The sequence below is a fragment of the Balearica regulorum genome, chromosome 10 (genome assembly GCF_011004875.1).
Source record: "Balearica regulorum gibbericeps isolate bBalReg1 chromosome 10, bBalReg1.pri, whole genome shotgun sequence".
NCBI classification, from domain to species: Eukaryota; Metazoa; Chordata; class Aves; order Gruiformes; family Gruidae; genus Balearica; species Balearica regulorum.
Genome location: NC_046193.1, coordinates 2243650 through 2265599, shown reverse-complemented (window position 1 = coordinate 2265599; position 21950 = coordinate 2243650). Strand labels below are relative to the sequence as shown.

Below are 21950 nucleotides of genomic sequence, written 5' to 3'. Positions count from 1 at the left end.
TTCTAGGATTGTGTTGTTTCTCTGATCCTAGCCCAGGAATGGGAGCGTAAACAGCCATCCGCGTAGGGGGTTTGAAGCTGTGCATCCCCTGCTGCTCTTAGCTTGTGCATCCTGTGGCAAGAGGTGGATTACAGCAGAGCCTGTTTAGAGTCTTACAGGTGACTAACGTTGTTACACAGGTCTGAATGAATGAAATCTTAAACCAGACGTCTGCAGCCGTGGAGTAGTGTTGTCTAAGGAATATAGTATTTAACACCCAAGTAACCATGTCTGGGGCTGTTTAGAGTTTCTAGATGCTCTTAGTATTCAGCTCTGTCGATTGTAAATAATCTACTCCAGAACACAAAGCTCTAAATTATAGAGGCATGCTTTGTCTTAATTGATGTAAATGATTAAACAAAAAACGCCTTGAAAAAGTGGGAAGCGTAGCTGTGAAATTCAAATCTTAAAATGAAAATAAATCAAAAACTGAAGTATTGATAGGAAGCAGACAACTAACATTACAAACACGTTCTTCTGTCTTCCTGTTAGCAGCATGGCTTTCTCTGCTTTCTAATAGAGCAGCACACGAGTATGTTTGACTCATAATAATTTCTGTGTTCTGCCTTGTAAGCACCTATCCAAAGTTGGTTTTGATTTTTGCTGCTGCCCCTTGAGTGTTTTTTGGTTTTGGATTTGGGGAAGGTGATGTGTTTTTATCCACACGCTCTTTGTATTGCTGTAAAAGACAGCACTGTTTCCCAGAGTTCCTTCCCTGAAACCCCTGGCCACCAAGAATGAAAAAAATGGCCTCATTCCATGTTGGATGTGCTCACAGGTTTGTGGTCTAGCAGTACCGCATCAGACTAGTGCACTTCACCTATGCAAAAGATTAATATGTGAAGGATAAAGGCCTTGTTGCCTGGTTCTAAGCCACTAACTGAGTTCCTGGAGCTTAATAAATTGGCACGCAATCTGTTAAGTCCTTATGCTGCTTCAGGAGTGTTGCTCACCAAACCATAGTATGACCAGGGCATGGCGGGACACGGCACCAACAAAAAACCCTAGAGCAGCCAAATGGGCTTGCCAAAAAGATACTTAGAGTTAAAGCTCTTGTGAACAGCCTCCTGCCAACTGTGTGTCTGCTAGACTGTACGCTTTTTGTTTGTTCAACAAAACAAACTTCTACAGAAGAACAGTGCTCGGAAGAAGAATGCCAGTCTTGCTGTAGATTTGCTAAACTATGTGCTGGAGATGACCATGCTAGATTTGGCAGGGGGGAACCAACCTAGTTTTTATGGCCTAATACAGTCTGGGAGTTTCACAACAGCGATGGTTGATCCCTTCTGTCACTATATGACTCCATAACGTAAAAGACAGAAGGGTAAAGACAGATGGGGGCAGAGTGATAGTTACAGAAGGCATAAAAAAAGAATAAACGGAAAGAATGAGAGAAAATCGAGACAGGATAGTTACTGCATTTGTGTTCAAAGGAGCAGCTACCAGCCCTGAGCAAGACCAATGTAACGAGGTCAATAGAGAAGTCTTTAAGGCAGTGCTGATCTCTGCTGACCAGCACAGAAATGGAAAAAATGGACAAAAACGCAGTATGGAGCTGTGCAATGCAAACTGCGGTTGTTGCTTGAACCCACTTGTACTCGATACTCACTCTGTAACTGAGCGCTAAGCATTTTTAAGCTGGATGCTCTTTTTGGCTGCATCTGAGCCAACAAATTGCAGAGTAATTGTTTGCCAGCGGCAGCCTATAGCAAAGTGCCTCTGTTCTGCTTGCTGCACAGGCTGTTAAATTGCTGGTGGAGCTGGGGCTGGGAAGGTTCGGCAGCCACAGCCAGGGATCTGGTGGTGTAGTTTGTCCTGGAGAATGAAACGGCGCACAGGCTCCGCATTAACTCGCGCTTTGAGTGCGCAGCTTAGACGTGTGTGTGTGTTGGGCTTATAATCTGTGTAATGCCTCAGCCTTGAATATGTCTAGGTTATAAAATAAACATCACTTTATACATGCTAACATATAGCTTGTTCTCTCGTCTGCCTTAGAGTTCTGTGCTGTGCGTGGTCCTGGCTTGAAGGGATAACCTCCCTGTTCTGTTCTCTGCATCAGCTTTGGCTTGCTTCTGTGTTTTAGAAATGCATTTGGTGCTGTGTGATTTAATGCCAACCACATAAGTGGTGCAGATTGAAAGACACCTTCCTTAATCTTTGTGTCGGTGAGCGCAGTGCAAGCACTGGAGCATCGGTTTCTTCTGGAGTCTGAGAGAGGGTGGTGCGGAGTATTTGTTGGGAGTTCTAGGAAATAAGTGGATTTACCTAATCTGAATGAGCAGATGAGCAAGATAAACAGAGACAGCTTTGCAGAGGATCCATTAACTAATGATATTTTTGTGCTTGTTTTCTCTCGAGTCTAGTCGCTGGGAAATGCCTTTGCAATACAGATCCCACATCTAAGATGCCCCGGTGTTTGTGCATATGCATGATGTGCTTTTTTTCTGAAAACCGTTGATTCCTGACGAACCAGAAAGAATGTCTGGTTTGTTAATTAAAGAAAAAAATGGTTATTTCCTTGGTAGAAATGTGCTACTCCCTTTTCCTTTGCTGCTAAGGGGGTACCACCTCCTGATGAGTTTGAGGAGGGTCGTGCAGCCGAGCTCCCCGGATGGTTCTTTGGGCTTGCAGCCCGTCCTCAGCCCTCTCCCTGTCCCGCAGCAGGGCCCTGAGCCGGTCTCTCGGCTGCTCCGCAAACGTTTGCCGGGTGCCACGGTGTAAAACGGTGGCACAAATCCCGGGTGCACCCGTGTCGGTAGAACGTGCTCCAGGTTTTGTGCTGCAAGCCTGCTCGCTCCGCGGCGGATGCTAGCTTTGCGAGGGCGGGGATGTTTGGTTCTGCCGATACGGCCCGTGACTTGGCCTTTGACGTTGCTCGATGACCTAACGGCACCTGGCCTAGCGCGGCGGGGGCGGGGCCTGCGGCTGTGGTACGCCGGGGCCGGGGCGGCGGTTTGAAGCCGGGACAGCGGCGGGGAAGGCCGGTCGCTTGGCGCTGCCGCCGCTCCCCCTCGCCCCGCGGCCGTTATGCGGCAGACGCTGCCGCCGCTCCGCGCTCTCCTCAGGGGCGGTGCCGCGGGACGGCCGCCCCGGCTCCCGGCGCTCGGCGGGCTCTGCGGCGCGTCGCCCGGCATCCCAGCGCCGGCGGCCGAGGGCAGCGGCGGCAGCACGGTAAGCGAGGGGCCCGGCCCGGGGTGAGGGGGGAAGCCGGCCCGCAGGCCGGCGGTCGTGTGCCGGGAGCGGGTGGGACCGGGTGGGCCGTGCCGGTCGCTTCGAGGCGTGCGGAGCGAAAGCGAAACGGCCTCGGGCGGCGGCTGCAAACCCGGCCTGGGCGGGGCGCGGCCTCCCGGCGCCCGAGGGTGTGGCGGGGCTCTGAGGGGCGGCCCGGGCGAGGCGGCAGCTCCCGCTCCCGGCGGGGGTCCCTGCCCGGAGGGATCGTCTGTCCCGGCCCCCCGGGACTCGGGAGGCCGTTACGGGGGTTTCCTCGCCGGCCCCTGCTTTTGCTCTGTGGTGCTTCACCGAGGAACAACGGCGAGTGGGCTTCGTCCCGTCTCCTTTGTTGTTGCCGCAGGTCTCTCTTGTCGCTGCGAAAATACTCCTTTATGGGCAAAAGGAAAAAAATAGTTCATTTCGTTATTTCCCTGTTGGATGTACGCTGAATTCCCATCTCGGTGAATTTTTTTCCTCCGTATGCTTAGCAAAAGGCTTTTTTTTCCCTACAGGATTGTTCACTGTAAAATTCACATTTGTGATCTCCGCTATTTACAGACAGCAAAACTAACGTGAAGAACTGTGTTTACTACAAAACTATTGCAATACGGTTTCAGTGATTTCACATACCAGTTTACAAAGCCTGAGATAACTACTATACGTTTCCCAGCAAGCCAGCCACATTATTTGTGTGGCAGTTGGGTTATTTCTGCTGTAGCCCTGGTGAAACTGTTGCAGACATCTTGGGAACAAGGGTTGCTGCAGAGGTTGTTGGTTTTAGATAGAGGGCTGATGGTTATATAGGGGAGAAAGGAGAGGGCTTCACGGGGAGTACTTGCACGTAAAACTGAACAAAACCCAACTGCCTAATTAAAATCTGTGATATTACGATAGGTTTGAAGTGCTGACTTTGTTAAATTGGACTCTGTTGGGGAACGTACTCTAGATGTTTTCAGATGGCGGTTTCTAGGTTTTCAGATGGCGTTTGAGTGTCATGGTTTTAGGAAAGGCAGCGGTGAGAGCCAGCATGGCGAGTGTGCCGGTGGCTACGTCACCCTTCACGTAGCGGTGGCAGTGTCCGTCTCTGCTGTACCCAGCTGCAGGAAAAATGTGGCTGATGAATAAATGATGAGGAACAAAGTGGTGCTTAAATAGGCAAAATGCCCTTCTCCCTGGGCGGGGAAAGCAGCGGGCTGGGTTGCTGTCAGCACGTGCCCTGAGACAGCTTGAATAGCAAAGGCTGTCCCACCTCCGCTGGCTGGAGTCGTTTCTGTGCCTTTTCTCCCCATCGCGCTCAGTTTGGGCGCTTAAACTCTCACTTCTTTTTCATCAAACACTGAAAGAGAGAATCGTAAATCCCAAGAGTCCTGGATTCCATTTTAGGCTTGGGAGAGAAATGAAGTTCAGCTTATAGACCCTTTTTGGTCCATCCTTTTCCAGCCTGATTCAGTAACGGTTTCGTTGCTCAACACTCCTCTCTCTGTCTCCACTCTGTAGGCTTATCGCCTAGCTCATCTCTCTTACCCCAGTAAGCCTCGCTCTCCTTTTCCAGGCTCATGATGTCCAGCTCTTCACTTCTTCAAAGGCAGGCAATGCGATAAATTTTAGTAACTCAAACAGCATCTTTGCTGAAGGAGGTGCTAACTTTACCAATAGGCGTTAGCATGCCCTGTATAAACTGAAGCGATATGTAAGGAGCCCAACGCATCTCTAGCTGTAGTCAAACCTGTTGTGGAAAGGAGAAGTACAAGTGACAGCAGGGACAGTTTTAGTACCTAAACATCTTGTGAGGGAGGAGCCAAGTACAATAGTTGCATTCAAGACCTATCTGCTGCTGAAAAAAAATTTTGTTTCTTTTGTTAGGAGTTTTTGTTAGTATTCTGTGCATTGAAATTACCTGTGAAGTAGAGTGGGGTTAAATCAAACGTGTGACTCGCTGGCACAGCAGCATGTATTTTGTACCTCTATCAGTTTAACTCAATCTGTCCCAATCTTCCGAAAAGTTCTGGAACTACTCATAAGGCAAGATAGAATTCGTGAGGCTGCATGCAGATGGAAAAGGGAGTTCTAGTGCTGCCTTTTTTTTTTTTGGTAGGTATTTTAGCTTATGAATATGTCTATAAGGCACATTTAAATGCGCAAAGTTAAAGATCTGTTCCTTCTCTGTGGAGGCCTCTGTTTTCATTGAGCTTTAGCTGTTGTAAGCTTTATCAAACGGGCTAAGTAAGGGCATAACTAATGTACTCTTCCCTTTCAATTCCTTCTTACAGCTCAATGTACTGCCATCCTTTGGTTTTCTTTTTGACATCGATGGTGTACTGGTACGAGGAAAGACTCCAATTCCTGCTGCAAAAACAGCCTTTCAAAAGCTAGTTAATTCTCAGGGACAATTCTTGGTGCCTGTAGTGTTTGTAACCAATGCAGGGAACTGCCTTCGCCAGAAAAAAGCTGATCAGTTGTCTCATCTGCTGGGAGTTCCAGTGAGTAGCTTAAATCTTATTTATTTAGTTATTTACTTACTTATGCTGCTCAGTTAATCAGTTCTGTTTTTCCCTTAAGCCCTCTGAAGTGCTTTGCTGGAGGTATTATAAAAGTAAAAGGTACTGTCCAAAGCTTTACGTTGGTAAGGAGACTGATTTTTCCAATGGTAATGGTATTTCTTTGCAACATTATTATTGTGGGAATAAATGTTGCCTTCTCCTTCTGAATAAAAAAAAAAAGTGTGTGCCAGTGACATGAAACTGCTCCAGCAAGCTGAATGTCTTCTGTGATAATGTGCAAGGTGGGAGTTTCCTGCCTCTTTTTGATTCAAGTGGTAAAACTTTATTGCCCCCTGATTTGCGTGCGCTGCAGGCAGTAGGATTCTCTGTTGTTGGAGACCGTGTTTGAGCATTACTAAGCTAAAGCCGTAAAGTTAATTCTGCAGTGCCTTTTGTTTTGCTAAGGGCCAGCAGCCGTGGGCATATCTGTATCGATAAAATCCTGTTTGTCATGGGTAAAATGACATCTCAATTACTTTTGTGTTTGTTTTTTTTAATTTTATTTAATTTTTTTTTATATCAGTCAAGGTGATAAGTAGTGATTCATAATAGCATCCTTCCAGGATAATAATTTTACTGGGTTTATACCTATTGAAGGAATGGGGATATGTAAACTAAAAGATGAAGGTCTTCTGATACAATTAAATCAATGCTGCAATCTAGCAATGGGACCGTAATTGGAACTAGGGCAGTTCTGATTCTTCTTCCCTGTTTTCTAAATTAATTTGGTGATTCTGTAAAAGTAGGAGAGAAAACCTTGTGTTCATGTTGAATAGAGTAATTCTGGAAGTTGAAAGGGATGTGTGACACTGTTTCAGCAATGTATTTTTTTCCTGGCATGTTATCAATACATCTTCTAAGAAACAGGAGAAAACAATATGGTAGGGTTTTATGTACATATGTGTGATTGTTTTGTAATTCACAGAACTTGTCACACCTGTGAATTAAATCTATGTATAAATAACTTACCTGACAAACAGCAGACTCCTTTTGATTTTAAATCCCAAACAGGTTTCACAAGATCAAGTGATGATGTCACACAGCCCTCTGCGGATGTTCAAACGTTATCATGAAAAATGTGTTCTTGTATCTGGACAAGGACCACTTCTCGATATTGCTCAAGAGTATCTTTAAAAAAAAAACAACAAACAAACCAAACAACCATCTGTTTAAGTTTTTTCCTTATTCAAGTTCAAGGGATCCTGTGGATCAAATGAAGACCAAATATTTCAACATTGCAAATCTAGTAATAAACAATGGTACTTCTGGCCATGATGTCAAGTTTATGTTTTGAAAATGGTTGCTGTGTTGGTATTTGCTTCATGGGGAAGGAAAAAAGAAAGAGAATTCTTTTTTTGACTTGTATGTAAATGACGGTTTAGCACAAAGGGTTTGTGGTCTCTTGAGGATGAGAGCACGGCGTTCTATCTGTAATTTATCACATCTGACTTTTAGCTTAGTGACTCAAGATCTGCTTGTAAACATGCAGCCAGGCCAGGTTGCGATGGTTTTGTAACCGATTTCTAGAGTAGAACTATACTTGAAAATATTTTGCCACTTCTATACTAACTACCAAAAAGATCTTGAATTATGTTGATACAACGGTGGTATCAAAGTTTTGAACTGTAATTTAATGACCTCAACTTTTGCATAATCTTCGCTCATGCTTCCAGTGACTTCCTTCTGCACTGCTTCCTCTATTGGGATTTTAATTAAAGTTGGTGTAAATCATAAGTTGTACAAAAAGGGTATACAACTCTTAAGTATAACCTTTATTTCAAATACAGAGATGAGAAGAAGTTACTGAAGGAACATTCCGCGTCTAATGAATTTTGGCAATTAACTGGTTAAAAGAAAAGTATATTACAAGACTGAATACAAGATATCTGTTTCTGTTAGATAGCATTTTCATACGGGATAACCTTATCCTAAAACAACTTTACAAATGGCCTGTGATGTTAATTCCAATACAAAATCAGGTGGCTTAGTACGTATAACTGATATATTTAAATAGCTCTTATTTACATTTGCACTGTAAGAAGTCGTCTTAGTATTGATAGTAGCATCGCAACTGCTTTTTACATAAATGAGCAGGTTTAGTTTGATTACCTCTTGTTAACTAAGCTTAAATTATATATCAGGATATATCAGCATTTAAAAGCACTACTATGCCGATCGGGAGGGGGGGGTTTCCCCTTTCGCTCCTTTTCTTTTTTTGATGTGTTTGGTATTTACCTTAACTACCTGTAGAGCATAATTAAACCTGAGTGGTCAGTCCACCATTTTGCAAGAGACCGAGCTTTACAATGTTTGTCTGTCTCGCAATACGTTTGCAGCTCTGATGGCCTAAGGAAAGCAGACAGTATTTTTCCCTCAACTAGCTCGTGTTTCTTTCCTATAATAATTACACAAGATGTTGTCTTGCTGCCAGATAAACTTCTTTTTTATGCTTGTGTAAAGATGATCTTGGAGTATTGCAGGTGTAGAGTGGCTTCTTGCTTTTCATCTCATACTTTGATCAAGATTTATATATAACTTCTATCTTAAGATTTCAGACACACAGGTCTGAAATTCAGACTACACAGGTCCATTCATAAATAATGGAATGATCATCTTTTTATCTCACATAAGAAAGAGTCAGTCTTTGATATGTTGCTTTCATTCCTAAATAATTTGCTTTACCAGATAAACTGCATGTGTTAAAATTGTTAAAATGGAATTACTGATTTTTTTAAAGTCTTTTCATATGAGCTGTTCTGTATCCTTAACGAGTATTTCGCCAGCCTTGGTTTCTGTCAACCTATTACCATTGAAACATTGCGGGAGAAGCACCCTTTGCTAGATGTAGTTGACCATGAGAGAAGACCTAACGTTCCGGTGAGTGAGTATTTTTGTTTTAAAATTCTTTGTTTGCTCATTAGATGACGTTCTATAATAGGGCTCAATATTTAAACCTCTGAGCTTCTGCTGCTGTTCTTACATTGTATTTTAACTTCATTTTTCTGCTTCTTTATTTGTTTTATTACAGCATTTTCAAGAACAACTGTATTGACTTTTTTCCTATCAGTGGTAATTCTTTAATATAATCTTCAATTCTGAAACTTACTGTTGTGGGAAGACTTAAAATTTAGTACAGATACCTAATTCAAAATCTGTCTTGGAAAGCTTATTAGCTTCCTCAGATGTGTGGAAGATTAAAAAAGCTTTTTCCTTCCATATAGGGTTGTCTTGGTATTGCTTCTAGGCTGTGAGGTTACTTTGATTGTAAATTAATGCTTTGCAGATAACTAATTTTTCTCCAAAGGACTCCCTTTCTTGTTTACACCATTATTTAAATATTAATAGTAGGTACACTATGGTTTCAGCTGAATTGTGCAGAATTTCAAAACAAAGGGAATACATGTGTATATTGTACGTATTCAGGGTCAGTCTATAGAGTGGATTTTTCCCATGTGATGTCAAGAAATTGTTTGTGATTCATAGAATCCGTAACTGTTACATCACCTTTTGCCTTGCTTCTCAACCAGTAGAAGGTCACGAAACTCCTAATGTATTTGTCACCATAGGGAGTAAATAATGAAGTGCAAACTCTTTATTTGTTTAGCAAATATGTGTTATACAATGTATTTTTCTTTCTTAGCATTGTTAAAGAAAGGCATTTCAAAAACTTTTTTTCAAATGTCTCGTTAATACTAGAGGCCTCTGTTACTCTTGTTGAAATATAAACACCCGTACTTTCATACACAAGTAAATTAAACAACTGAAGCTTTATAGCTTGCCAGAGAAAGTTAAATAGATGTAGGAGGCTGGCGAATGGAGAACGCACTAACTTGTCTGCTGTCCGTTTGCCACAAGATCTCACTTCAGAATTGAAATACAAGTTTCTAAGTAAACTGCTGTCAGATGTATACCAAAATAGAGAGTGCCTTTCCTGTCAGTGTTGCAGAAGGCAACTGTGGGAGCTATACTTGAATTTAGTCTGTTAAAAGTAGTAGTAGATGTTTAATCTTGTAGAAAACTTTCACTTTTTTCTTATTGCAGTACCCCCCTGCTGTGGAGCTTCCCAAGATTGAGGGTCAGTTATCTTTATTTAACTTGCAACTATCCATTAATAGATGAAATATCTTTATTGTACTTTATAATCAGAGTTTATTTTTAGATTGCTGGGCACGAAAGTTGGCTGAGATGATTCTAAAATTCCCTTGTTAATGGCATCTGTCGTTAATTCGGACTGTAGGACGTGCGATAAAGCTCTTTTTTTAATGTGTGCAGTTTTCAGCCATGTGAGTGAAGTTTCAGAAGGTAGGTGAGGTCTGCTTTCCTCTTCGTCTGTTGTCGCCTGCCTTTCAAAAATGAAGAATGAATTGACTCATGTTCAGAAATAATCGGTCTTATTCTTACAGTAGTCAGGACGGTCACTTCAGAGTTGTAGTGTGAAAAGCATCTTGTTTCAGTATGCTGTATTCACTCTCGTCTCATCTGAAGTACAGGAAAGCAGAAACTGGACTTTAGGATTTAAAAAAATCCATGTCAGGTTATTGCTGTAGACCAGCAAAATGTCTAAAAACAACACTCAGATTTTAAAATGAATAAAATAACACCTCTGGATTATTTAAACACTCTATATAAACATAGACTTCACACAGTATGGAAGACTTAGAAATACAATTTAGAAGTTAATATTTTGTGGTGCTACAGAGAAACTTAGCCAAATAAAAATAAAGTAAAATCCTTAAACTTGTAGATTTTGCAGTGGGGCCTTGTTACTTCTGACATTTTCTGTGAATGAATGGGTATGTAATATATTAAAATTCTCAAAGTCAAGGTGACTATGTCATCAGTTCACGGTTAAATCAAATTACTTGTTCAGTCTCTTTAGACCAAGTTTTAGCATCAGAGATTTGGTGCCCTGTTAACTAATTCCATAACTCTATTTTGTAATTCTTGTTCTCCCAGCTGTGGTTTTGTTTGGGGAGCCAGTCAGATGGGAAACCAACCTCCAGTTGATCATAGATGTTCTGCTGACGAGTGGCTATCCTGGAAACCCGTATCACCATGAAAATTACCCTCATATTCCTGTTCTTGCTTGTAATATGGATCTGATGTGGGTAGCTGAAGCACAGTCTCCAAGGTGAGTGCAATTTGAACATGTGTGTATATCGTGATATATTTGGGGTTTCCTCATTTCTTCAGTGAAATTCAATACTTTTGTATAAAATGCTTGCTATAGCTTCACAGTAGCTCTCAGCTTTGAACACATCTCTAAAGCAATGCACTTTAAGCAAATACTGCTTTATTACTGTCTACATCATTGCATTCAAGAAATCAGTTACTCAAGATAAAAACTGCTTTTAAGCCCTAAACATTTTTTTTTTTCCTCCACTCCCAGAAGAGGATTTTGCCTGAGGGCCTCAGAGTCTCAGTTCAAAGGAAGGGGAGAAGGGGAAAAAATGGTCAAAGCCATTGTTTCCTTTCATTAAGTTCTCCTTTGGTATTTCTCTTTTCCACCCTACAGTTTCTGGTAGGGTAAAGAATTGACCCTGCTAGTTGAAAGCAGTGACTGTTTTTGACCTGAAGACAATATAGTGAGAGCATTTTAAAGAGCATAAGAAAAAACAAGTAGAATGCACAGAACAAGGTGGCATGATTTCTGATAGTGGTTTTCTTTGATTTTGTTTTCAATAGAAGGTAGTTCTTCAATAGTTTTGTTTCCCCTCCCTTCCTCCCAGTTTAAAATTTGAACATACACTGAAACAGAAATTGTTGTTGTTGTGACTGGATTGCTGGCTTGATATTAGGTCAAAGATCTTGACAGATATCCTTACCTGGATGCAAAGACCACCTCTAATTAGCACGTTGGCAAAATACACGTGTGTGATAGTTTCAGGCTGGAGTAACGCAACCAACATATCTACAGTGAATAAGATACGTAGTTTCAATTGCATCCTTTGGGAAAGATCCAGTGCGAAGTTCGTTTTTTCCTTTGACTTTGGTAGTGTGACAAATTTACATCTGTCAGTGCTGTTACTTTCACTATTGGAATTAATGCCATGACTAAGTCGTTTTAAGCTGTTGCTAATAATTACTGGAAATAAATTTACGCTTACTGGTATTTCATAATACAAAGCAATAAACAGGGTAGAGAGAGAGAATGAAGGGTTAATTCAGAAAAACTAATTCCGTACCACATTTAAAAGTGCTACAGCTGCTTCCATATTCGTAGCTTTTTTTTCTTTAAAAGACTCTTTTGATTTCTAGGCCACTGCAGATGTAATTTCTTTATTAGTGCACCTCATATATCTCTGCTGGCTTCTGATGTTAAATTGTATGGTGTTTTGGGGGTTTTTTTGGGCTGTAGATACCTGGTTTGAGCAGCTATATTAATCTATGTGCATTAGAAGTTACCTAGCAGGTCGTCTTAAGAACTATGTTATTTATTGTATATAGAATTGTTGTATAGCAACCTTTTATTCTTCTCATGGTGTTTTTGGTAATTCCATATTTCTTAAGTGATGCATATTAGTTCATCCCTAATATCACAACCTGACTTCAGTAATGAAGTAAAACTGCTTTTTTCATCATGAGATTACATCTTCAAAATTGCTGATTTACTGGTTTGGTTGACAACCCATCATCACTGTTTCCACCTTGATCAAAATATACTGACTGAGCTGTCAAGAGCATGCTGTAAAATTAGAGTTTGTTCCTTGATTCTCCTTTGCATCTATTTTTTTTTTCCAAGAAACCCAGGAAGTTTTTTTGTTTTCCATATTACAAGTGGGTTTTGGTATACTCTTGTGTTTAAGGAGAGAGAGATTTTCCCTCTGATCCTAACTTTCCTTTTCTGTTTCTCCTCTTTGTTAATTTAGCTGATTCTGTTAGGTTACTGCAGAGAGTACATCACAGGTTAGGCATTATTTCAAGAAGCATCACTTTTGTATCTAGGGTATCTACTTAAATGCAAGTAACACTAACACAAATGATTGCTACTTTTTAAAAGTAGACAAATCTGTTGTGCTGCCCCAATAATATGTTTTTATTGTGATGTTTATTGTTCAGCTAATCAGCCCTTAGTTTTCAGTGAAACAGCTGTGGAAATGTTGCATGCAAACTGAGGGAAATTTGATAGTTACAGGATACGATTTATTCCTAAAAGATCTGAAATAAAGCCATGGGTTTTTTTAATCTGCACTTACTATGATTGGATTTGTATCTGTATAGGTTTGGGCATGGAACATTCATGGTTTGTTTGGAAAACATTTACAAGAAGATCACTGGCAAAGATCTGAAATATGAGGCTTTAATGGGCAAACCTAGTAAACTGACCTACCAGTATGCAGAATACCTCATCAGGGCTCAGGCTGCAGAAAGACAGTGGAAGCAACCCATTCAAACTCTTTATGCTGTTGGGTAAGATATTGTGACTCTAACAAGTGCAGCAGGAAATTACTCACAACAAAAATACACAACTCTTACTAGTTTGTTTCTCATGCTGTTGGGACCACCTAACGTTCCTGGTGCTGTGGTGTACTTTTTATAAAGTTTTCAAGCCTCGCTGTTTATAATCTTGTAAATTAATAATACTCTATGTGCTCTTTCTATGTGTAATTTCTTTAGAAGCGCAAAAAGTGGTTTATATGCAACTAAGATTTCTCCTGATTTTTTAAAATTTTTTTTTTTTTCATTTCTGTTATAGGCTGTGTAAATCTAACAAAAAGGATTTGCCTGGGTGTTTGTTTTATTAGGTTTGCTGGTATAATGCCAACAAGCTTTGAGTAAATAACAGTTGCTAGAGAATGTAGAGCTGGAATTTATTTGTGAGGTCATTGAGCTTGGTCATATGCTACTGTGTGTGCTGTCACATCATAGAATCCTTTTCATAGAAAGAGATAAAGCTGTATTGTATTAAAGACTGTTCCAGAATCTCCAAGATGTTTGGAAATATAATAAGCTCATTCATGCACTGCTAATACCTATCCTTGATTTCCCCTCCCCTGCTCCGATCGGCGATTTCAATATGGAGAGTTACTCGCTTTTATCGTATGTCATGCTGAATGAAAACAGGGCAGTAAAATAGCTATAGGATTGGATTTCTTCCTATCTGCATAAAGTTATGTAAAGTATAAAATAAACTGTTAAATCAAAACCTTAAAAATGTTTTTTATACATTGAAATTTGACAACTAAGATTGCACTGCCAACTAAACTGTCTTCTTATTTTTCCAGAGATAATCTCATGACTGATGTCTATGGTGCTAACCTTTACAACCGCTACCTTGAAGAGAACTCCAGAAAAGGTTCGAAATCCCGGATTCAGGCCAAAGTTGCAGGTGGCAGAGGATCTCCCACTCTCTCTCAGGATGATGAAATAGATAACAGTTGGGAGAATGAATTGGCATCTGCAGCTGCCGCCCACTGTAGGTCTGTTCTTGTTTGTACTGGGGTTTACAACCCTCACACAGATGTACCCTTGGATACCAGGGAGAGCATAACTGAAACGGTGTTCCATGGCCACAGAGATTTTCGATTTGATCCCGGTTTAGTAGAACCGGATCATATTGTACCAGATGTTAATGCTGCTGTAGACCTGGTCTTCCAGCTGGAGAACTTTGCACCCGATTGAGATGACATGATTTCTTAAGGACTACTCAGTGCTATGCTTTTCTTCCCAAAAAATACACTGTGCTTTAAAATCATGCCACAAACTGCTGCTTTCTAAAATTTTTAACTTTTAAATTAATACAATCTTATATTAAATATACTTATTATGAGTATATGTAGGTATATAATATACTTAATGTAAGTATATTAAATATAATGCTTTTTAAAATGCTTTGAAATATGTAAATTGTTGCTTTAGTTGCCCTTTATTGTCCTCCTATTCATTATGTTAGGTATTCTAATAGCAATTTTTCATAGTAGGTTATGCACATTACTGGTACTTAAATTCCCACATGACAGTACCTCCTTTTGGTAGCTGGAAGATTTAGCTTCTAGGCATTGGGGATCTTGAGGATATCAGATTGTGGCGGTTGGGTCATTCACACAATTACAAACTGGCCAGTACAGAGCACAGCACGTATTACGGCAAGTAATGAGTGCTCTTTCAAATTAGAGCGAAGTTGAAGTGTGTTCCGCTATGTCGTACTTGCTGACACGTAACCCCGCAGTCTTTTATTTGGTCTATTTTCCCATGTGTCTGGACCTGCTATGGCTTCCCTCTACTCTGACATGTAAAGCCTTAATAGAAATGCCCATGTAGGATGGAGAAGGCTGACGGTTAACACTGATTTTGGAACTCCAACTAAGCTGAACTCACTGAAGTAAGGAAACCGGCTAATATTGGGTGTCCTGTGTGGCATAATACCTGGCCTTTTTGTCTTTGCCTTTTTATCTGCACTTTTTTGAGGAATTTAGAATTTTAGAAAGCTTTAGCAATTATGTTTCGGGCATTTCTGTCGGTTGGACTTTTCCACTGAATGAGTGACTACTGTTTGGGCAAAAAGTGCCTAGTAATTTACTTGAAGCTTCATACCACTGTGGTAATTAACCTGCCTTCAGTGTAATATATTTCATCTTGTGTCAATGTTGTATGTTGTTTGGCTCATGGATTTTATAGCTGTTCATTTAAAAACAAAAAAAAGTAATTTATTTTGTTATTTTTGTAAAATACGTTTAAACGTTTTCATCCAAAATATGTCTTTGAAAATAATTTTGTGTTAATTTGTTATAGTATATGGTGTACTTGTGACATAAGCTTGGAAAACATAAACCAATTAAGTGTGTTTAAAAACAAAGTCAACTTACAAATACCACTTAATATCACTCCAGGGGCTAGTCAGGTTTTTATGGTTGGGGTTTTGTTGGGGTTCTTTTTTTTTTTAATTACAAATTGTTCAAACAAAAACTCGTGGGTCTCCAGTTTTCCCAAGTCCTTGCAGAACTAGCAGAACGCTAGCTTAAAAGCATTGATAGATGGTGGCATGAAGTGAAATGATTTCCTGGTCAGCTTCTTCACTGCTTATTATCCTGAAACCAAAATCTGAAAACTCGCATCCCAAAGAGAACATTCCTGCTCTGAAGCCAAATGTCTTTATGTTGTGTTTTCTCCATTTGCAAACCACTGTAATCCCTCCCTCTACTGTCAGGATTGTTGATTCATTCCCTCGTGATGTTTCATAACTAGCTTTCAACATATCTTGCTGGATCCAGTTTAAGGACTGTTCTAAACAGTGTATTTCCTGTTTCTTCACTGGGAAGGTATTACAGCAGCACGTTCTTGCCTTTTTTAATTGATACAATAAACAGATATATACCTGTTTCTTTAGCTCTTTTCTGTAATATGGCGATTATTTGCAAAGTATGCCAAATATTTCTAAGTAAAGGTTGTAGTTTTATAAAATGTCGGGGTGACTGAAGTTGCGTTGTTTCAATACTGAAGCACATTGCAGAGCTCTTCAACTGTTACCGGAAAGCGGTTTCAGGCTGTTGGTGAAGCAAGGAATAAAAATGTAAAAGTTGATAAAGAACAGAAAATGTTCAATTTGTTTCTTCTTTTTTTCCACCCAGAATATGCATGAACACTTGAAAAGGCTCATGAAGGAACTGTGTATAATACTTTTTTAAACTTCATCCCTCATGGAAACATTAATTTATAATGCATATGTAGAAAAAAATACTGTTTGGCTGCTAATCAGGCTGCTACTGTTGTTTAACCGAAAGGAAGATAGGTTTTTAGTCTGTATCTTAGTCCATTTAGGCTATGTCTGCATTGCAGGGGTGTGAATGTTGCCTGGTGAGTCTGCTTGAGCTATCATTAATGTGATTCTTCATATGAATGCATGACTGCGTCCCAGTAGCGGACTGGGAGGCCACTCGATTTGTAGCTGTTTAAGCAAAAAACAAAACATAGGCAGTTGTTGCCACAGATGGTGGACAAAGATGATTAATATATACGGGTATTACTATACAACACAAAAGAGAAATGTTAGTGTAGTGGACGGTTGTGGTATAGCGGTGAGCTAGGCAAGTATTTTGTTGACGTATCATGAAAAATAAATGTTTTAGGAAGGATTTGAAGGAGAATAGTTAGTTACTGTTGATATTTACCTGGAGCTCCTGCCAAAGGTGAAGGACCTCACAGCAGCTGCTTGCTAGATGTTCCCACAACTTCACCACAGCACTGAGCTGGGGACATTGGAACAAGATTGTAGGTTCCCTAATTAGTACTGCAACCACGCAACATCGATCTAGCTCTAGAGCCTGAAAGCAAGCTGCTTCCTCAACGACATGTTCCAATGTTGATATGCACCAAGCCAAGCGCGTACACCACACTTAGCATTTTGAAATATTGCTGGTGGTAGGGGTATAGCAGACTCCTTGCCAGAGGTCCCTAGACTTTGCAAAAAGTAGAAAAGCACGTGTGTTCCTCCTTCAGGGAGTCCCAGTCCAGTTTACACTTTTACTTAAATTTCTGGTGAAAATACTTGTGCCAAGATGCTAGTATGTGACTTGCACGAACCTTCTGTTCCTCCTGCTTTACTGAATTCATACTGAATTCCAGCAAAACACTTGTCATCTTTATCTGTTTATTAATGTGACCCCTCAAAAAGCACACATTGTTCATTATATTATTATTTAATCTCTTGCAAATTAAGATGCTACACTGACAGACTTCTATGTCTTTGAATTTTTTGCCTCCTGTTCACTCAGGAAGTGGTACAGATGAGAATTTTTTTGCAAAGAAGTGTCATAAAACATTGCATCAGAGTTAGCACTGTAATTTCTAACATTTCCTGCTATGGTACTTTAAAGTGAAATTTAGTGATTGTTGGTAACAAGCTAAGATGTGGAAATCCTTAGAAGAAATCTCAATCTCTAGTACAAGAAAGGTGCTTTTTTTCAGAGTTCTTAAGGAAAATTGAGTTCAGGAAAATGTTCTTTCTAATTATTCAGCTAAGAATGAGATGAATGACTGCTATATTAGGTAAGAAAAAGAGTAAGACCCTGTCCTAAGTTTTGCTCTCCTTTCCTTGAATGTCCTCTTACCTGGATTTTCACTTGCTACTTTAATATGTTTTCAGCTTTGGCATTTATCTCTTTGAAATCGACAGTATTTCCCACCTGGTATGTTCAGTGTATTTCAGTCACAACATAGGTAAGCTATTGGATTTTAAAATACTTCATTCACATTTAAAATATACTGTTAAACAGCAACCAGGGTGTGCAGAAACATCACTGAAATCAGTTTAAAAACATTACTTCTGAGGATCTTGCTGAAGTTTCTTCTCAGTAGAACTTGCCCTTTGTTTGCATAGTAGTGTTTTTATTCTTGATGCCTTTTGTTCTATTAAAAGAACCCATCTGAACCTTTTAAAAATAGATCCTGTACTTAGTTTTACTAATACAAAATTGACAATATTTAAACTCCAGTCATGTATTGTCTTCAGTATCACATGTTTTTCTTTAGGAGGATTTTTCAGTTAGAGGAATGTATGAGACTTCTATTTTAAGAAACACAAATTTACAGATATCTCCTCTTCAATATAAAAAACCCCTTGCATTTAAGATTAATCACATCAAAATTTGAATGCTCTTAAATGTAATGAAAGGAATAATTATTTTGTAGTAGATCTCATATTTATGAAATCAGTCTACCACTCCTATTGATACTCCTTGTTATGGAATAATCTTTTCAAATTGCAGAATTTTTTAGTAAAAGATCATATCAAGATGTGAGTAATTCACAATAATGTTGCAGTGTTTTGTAGTAGTTTACTTCTTTCTATAAACTGCTCAATGATTTTTTTTGTCTGGGACAGCAACATAAGGAGGGCTATGTCTTACGTTCTTCAGCAACACAAATGTGATGATATGCTGTGATATGGTATAATCGAATCATACCTAGAAAAATTAAGCTTAAAATATTAATAATATATTAATAATATATAATAAATTACTGTAATTAAATAAATTAATTAAATGTAATATTAATAGTAGGAGACACCTCAATCCCACTGAAGCAGTAGTGCAGACATACCCATAGAGGACCACGTGCTTTGGTAGAGTTTGAGGTATTTAAATCTGTTAAATTCTGGAAGGATACAGGAGAAGGTGCGTGGGTTTGGGCTGGGCTGTTGGGGGTGCAAAGGTGTCTGCCATCACACGTGGCCCAGCTTCGCTTCTCCACTACCATCGACAGGTTTTGAAGGGGATTATTTGCTGCTTCAGTGAATTAACCTGGGTTTTGGGCAGAAAACAGTGAAATGCTTAAAGTAGAAGGTAGTTCTAATTTATCTCTGAATTAATGTCTGGTTCTCTGAGAAGACATCAATGGCTTGTGTCCTGAAAAGCTTCAAAAATGTAGTTGTCCAGGTCCATCTCCCATGAATGTGAGCAGATATTAATAGGTAATTTCCTTTGATTTTTCGCACAAATAAATTGTTCTTGAAAGCTGCACGTGGCTTTCAATAGCCTCAACAGAAGAAGCATTTCTTGAAGGTATTTATTTCAGCAAAGTCCCGCTGCAATCCATGCCCAGGTGGGAGCTTGTTTCACCCCTAGGGAATTACCCCCTGCCCCTGCAGTCACCTCAGTAACTCTGTAGGTGTGAGAGTGGACACTCCCTTGTCTTAAACACACAAGTATGGAGCGTCTCAGCAAGAACTGGATTTATCTGGGAAGCGAAGGGATAGATACTTCCCCTGATGGAGACTGCCACGGTGTTTGCTATGGGATTCCCCGGGTGTAGGTGAGGGCTGGCGGATTTCCCTCAGCGTCCGAGGCGGGGGGCGCTCTCCGCCATCTTGGCTTTACCTCAGCCCGGCTGCCGCCGGTGGCGCTCAAGGTTGAGGTGCGCAGCTGTGGGGGGGAGGGAAAAGACCCTCTCCTGCCTCCGTTTTTTTCCCTTTATTTTCTTTTTTTACCTTACCCCCCATATCACAGAAGTAGTAAAATGCAAAACCATTGCCCCCACGCATTTCTCCAAGGCTCAGGGTATTTCGGTTTCTCCAGCTCCATGGAATGAACTCCAGCTTGGTAAGTGGTAATACGGCCTTGGCAGACCCTCAAAAAGCCTAAATGCTTTAAAAAATAGCAGGTGAAAGTGTTCATTCATAACTTTAGCTTCCTCTCTTCACACCCTTTCTTGTTTTCAAACAATTGCAAAGCACTTGGTAAGTTTTTCCTGTCAGCAACTCAGAAATTGTGCCTCAGGAGTTTGGGAGATGAGCTCAGAGTTTGGTGCTCTTGAAACCTCTTTCATGTGCTGGGAAAGATATGTTTACCTCACAGTTTTGCTATAAATGGTTTCAAATTAATCAGAATTATGCAGTTTTAGTAAGTTATGTTTTATATTCAGGGTTTGCATGCTTTATAAAACAGACAATTGTTTGTGCTTTCTTCAGCAAGAAAATAAGCAACTGTGGCATGGAAGTGACACAGTGCAGGTTGTTTCTGTAAAACGTGGAAAGGATGCACGGTTCAAAGTCCCTGGAGCATTTGAGTTTTGTTCCATCAGTGAATGGACAGGCTCACAGGGTATCATGCCGTGCTTTCTCAGCTCTGGATTTTCAGAACTTCAATGTCAGCTCTTTGCCAGCTTTTTCTCGTTCAAAAAAATGTTTCTAGGTGACGGAAGGGAGGAATACTAACAAAATGATTCACAGAAACATTGTGCTAAACTTTGACTTTTCCAATGTAACTTGGTTTTGTTCCCAACAGCTAGGATTGAATCTCAATTGAGACAATTGTTCAGAGTGCAGCTCCAAGCACGGTATCTGTGTGTGGTGGCACCAAGACGTCTACCTTTGCAATGATTGAATACAGTTTTCTATGAAATGCAAATACATTTGAAATTCATGTACATGTATGTATGGCTTTAAATTACACTTAATTGCACAGGCAGTGAAAGTATGTGAACCAGTCCAGACCTTTGGTTCTGTTAGCTTTCCACATACCCTGTCTTCGTTGTGGTGGTTAAAAGCAAGAATGCTGTTATGTCAAGTGCACTGTAGCTGTTTTGTCCCCCCACCTAGTCTCACCAGGGATTAAAGGAAGATAGAAAAAGTGACCTGAATAACACAACGCACAGAAGGTAGTTGCTGAAAGAGGTAGAAATCTCTTTCCTTCAGTGTCATGGGCAAGAAGCCAGGATTACAGGAGTTTCTTTAAAACTCAGTGGTGTGCTTGTATGTTCTGTAGCTTGAACAGAAATGGGTACTAACAGTCTTTACTGTATGGCATCACTGCATATCTTACACAGTCTGTGTTAAAATCTTTTGTCTATACAAGGATGAGCTCTTGGGTAATGAAAGACATCCTGTTTTCAATGTTGACTCAAACAGGCTGCACATTGAAAGTTTCAGAAAAGAGTGATTCTGTGGTCACTTCTGTAAGTAAAATAAATCAGTAGATTCAAAACAGCACAGATGGGTTTAACTTTGTGTAAAGACAAGAGAGGTTTACTTTGTGTAATTAATACCACCTGAGACTCAGCTGGTCTTAATTAAAAGTTCTCCTCCTTGCATTTTGTTGCTCTTGTATGCCAAGCTCAGAAGCCAGTATCAGAATCTAAGATCACCCTAAACACATCTTACAGTTTAACACCTAGCTAGGTTTACTGCAAATTTATCTATTGACCTCTTTCTGAAGCAGAAGTAGCACCTGTTGTATAGGTAAGAATAAGAAATGGATTTTAAAATAGGACTTGGCTCTCATGGCTTGTTTTATGGAAGTGTATCTGTGAATATGCTTTCTGCTAGTTTAATATCTAAGTTCTTGATCATAGGTGGGGAGAAAAAATATTCAGTGAAATTAGGCTATTAAAGAGTATTTTTTTGTCAGTTTACCTCACTGACAAGAGAAGAAAAATGGTTTTGATGTGTGCAGATCTCCTCCTGTATCCAAACTATTCCACATTCCTAGAGAATTCAAGTAAGGGTTCCTAGCAGTGCAACTAAGAAGTCCCTTTAAACTGTTTGCCGTATGCACTTACAATAAGCCAACTAAACAGTTGTCATGATTGTTTTCCAAAATTAAATTCAAAATTAAAGTTACCAAAAGAGATCTGTTTTTGATACATATTTTAATTTGCCACACACACTTACAAATGATCAGGCAGCAGAGATCAGAGCAGAGTTTTGGGGTTTTTTTTTCAATGTGT

General features: G+C 40.0%; 1 protein-coding gene across 1 annotated transcript; it reads left to right on the top strand.

The window, feature by feature from the left end:
* The first annotated feature begins 2987 nt into the window (after positions 1 to 2987).
* LOC104631111 (haloacid dehalogenase-like hydrolase domain-containing 5) lies at positions 2988 to 16318 on the top strand. Its single transcript, XM_075762714.1, has 9 exons — positions 2988 to 3210; positions 4884 to 4886; positions 5520 to 5729; positions 6801 to 6913; positions 8573 to 8666; positions 9831 to 9864; positions 10746 to 10920; positions 13011 to 13199; positions 14015 to 16318. The coding sequence occupies exons 1-9, from the start codon at positions 3067 to 3069 to the stop codon at positions 14409 to 14411; spliced, it is 1359 nt and encodes a 452-aa protein (XP_075618829.1). The 5' UTR covers positions 2988 to 3066; the 3' UTR covers positions 14412 to 16318.
* Positions 16319 to 21950: the final 5632 nt, after the last annotated feature.